The sequence below is a fragment of the Gorilla gorilla genome, chromosome 9, assembly GCF_029281585.2.
Source record: "Gorilla gorilla gorilla isolate KB3781 chromosome 9, NHGRI_mGorGor1-v2.1_pri, whole genome shotgun sequence".
In the NCBI taxonomy this organism is placed as follows: domain Eukaryota; kingdom Metazoa; phylum Chordata; class Mammalia; order Primates; family Hominidae; genus Gorilla; species Gorilla gorilla.
The window spans coordinates 63,072,575-63,075,173 of NC_073233.2; the positions used below are offsets into that span (position 1 = coordinate 63,072,575).

At 41.7% G+C, this 2,599-nt stretch overlaps 1 protein-coding gene across 1 annotated transcript; it reads left to right on the forward strand.

The window, feature by feature from the left end:
• Nucleotides 1-1,280: 1,280 nt before the first annotated feature.
• Nucleotides 1,281-2,216, forward strand: LOC101128643 (olfactory receptor 4C3D-like). The gene has a single exon (XM_004051097.2). It carries the CDS (start codon nt 1,281-1,283, stop codon nt 2,214-2,216), a length of 936 nt encoding a protein of 311 aa, XP_004051145.2.
• Nucleotides 2,217-2,599: the final 383 nt, after the last annotated feature.

Sequence of the window (2,599 nt, forward strand, 5' to 3'; positions counted from 1 at the left end):
TAAAGAGCATGACTGGGCATGGTGGCTCACACCTATAATCCCAACACTTTGGGAGGCCGAGGTGGGTGGATCACCTGAGGTCAGGAGTTTGAGACCAGCCTTGGCAACATGGTGAAACCCTGTCTCTACTAAAAATACAAAAAATTAGCTGGGCATTGTGGTGTGCACCTGTAATCCCAGATACTCAGGAGTCCGAGGCAGAAGAATTGCTTGAACTGGGGAGGTGAAGGTTGCAGTGATCCGAGATTGTACCACTGCACTCCAGCCTGGGCAACAGAGTGAGACTTTGTCAAAAAAAGAAAAGGACATTATAATGATATTGAGATCCAAATTACCCAGTAACATAGTCTTTCCTGCAGGCAATTGATACTTCCATCCTCATCCTATGATATATGCTAGAAACTATTAAACTGGAATGCATCTTCCTTTCAAAAGTTTGTTTATGTTCTCATAAGGTAGACAGCATGGATAAACAGAGTGGGAGGATAAGAGTACTTAAATTCCTAGGTTTATGGGCTGGGGAAACACATGCATCCTTACACATGGAGATGTAGGAAGGGAAGATGTAGGGGAATTCACCAAGCATGTATTCATTGCCTGGTAGGTGCCAGGCACTGAAAATACTCTGTCAACCACTGCATAGTTACAGTGAGGAAAGCAACATGAATAGCATATTTGTTATGGTGGGTGCCAGGGAAAGTGTGTCTCTGACAACTTATGTTTCCCTAATCTGCCTGCTTACGATCGATATTTCTTGACCATGTCTTTCTCCCAGTTAGAGCTGTGGGTTCAAATGTAAATTCTGTGGGAAGAGAGAATAATCCTTACCTGTGTACAGCACTTTATAGTTTACAAAATCAATCTCACAACTACAGTTTGTAAACTCACAGATGTAGAGGAAGGCTCAAAAGCATGGGACACTGTAGTAACTTAGCAAAGTCAAATGGAGTCGGAACAAGAGGAAGAATCCAGATCTCATGTATACAGTCAAGTATGTTCTCAGCAAATTACACAGAAACTGTTGCCTTATATATGTTTTACAGGTGATAATACTAGATGTATTTACGTGAAGAGACTGAAAGCATCATGGAGGAAGTGGAAATGAATAATTTAACTAATTAATGGGGTGAGGGAAGCCAAAGACATGCTCCACAGTTAACTACCCTATCTCTATACTGTGAAATTCAGACTGTAATCCTTTAACGATTAATAATAATCTTTCTTTATCTATCTCTTGTAGGTAGTTCAGACCCTAATACCTGGAAGGTATTACTCTCTGAATGGATCACCTCATGCCTCCCAACAATGTGACTGAATTCATTCTCTGGGGGCTCACACAGAATCCACACTTGCAGAAAATACTCTTTATTGTATTTTTATTTATTTTTCTATTTACCGTGCTGGCCAATCTGTTCATTGTCATCACCATCTCCTGTAGCCCCACACTTTCATCACCCATGTACTTCTTTCTCACTTACTTATCCTTTATAGATGCCTCCTACACCTCTGTCACAACCCCCAAAATGATCATTGACCTGCTCTACCAGAGGAGAACTATTTCCTTGGCTGGCTGCCTGACTCAGCTCTTTGTGGAGCACTTGCTGGGAGGCTCAGAGATCATCCTCCTTATTGTCATGGCCTATGACCGCTACGTGGCCATCTGCAAGCCCCTGCACTACACAACCATTATGCGACAAGGGATCTGCCACCTTCTGGTGGTGATAGCCTGGATTGGAGGCATCCTGCATGCCACTGCGCAGATTCTTTTCGTGACCGACTTGCCCTTCTGTGGTCCCAATGTCATTGACCACTTTATGTGTGATCTCTTCCCATTGTTGAAACTTGCCTGCAGAGACACCTACAGACTTGGGATGGTGGTGGCAGCCAACAGTGGAGCCATGTGCTTGCTCATCTTTTCCCTGCTCCTCATCTCCTACATAGTCATCCTGAGCTCCCTGAAATCCTATAGCTCTGAAGGACAGCGCAAAGCCCTCTCCACCTGTGGCTCCCACTTTACTGTCGTTGTACTCTTTTTTCTGCCTTGCATATTCACCTACATGCGTCCTGTGGTCACCTACTTTGTGGACAAGTTGGTGACTGTGTTCTTTGCAATCCTCACTCCCATGTTAAATCCTATAATTTACACTGTGAGAAACACAGAGGTAAAAAATGCCGTGAGGAGTTTGTTGAGGAAAAGAGTAACAGTTTGTGCATAATGGCAAGAAAGTGATGATATATATAAACATGGAGGATTATATCTGCGGTAAATTGTGCAAGAGAATTTACAAATTTTACAGGTCATTGACAAAAACTAAACAAACAAGCAAACTATTTAAAAAGGTCCCCAGAAACTAACATTTTTTGAGTACTTAGTATTGGCTAGGTCTTTTTGCTAGGTATTTTGATAGCTTTTAACATACTTTACCAACATTTTATGTTCATGTGCATTGATTCTGGATATGCAATGGAAAGAACAACCATAAATCCCTAGCTTGATAATTCTAGAGTATGTTTTTTTCTAGTCTCACTGTTACTTTGCTAAATTCTTCACACATATGTTACATACGTGAAATTGACTTTTGAGTAGAATCTTGATCTC

Coding starts and splice junctions, on each gene's coding strand:
- LOC101128643 (XM_004051097.2), top strand. CDS start 1,281: ATGGATCACCTCATGCCTCCCAACAATGTGACTGAATTCATTCTCTGG.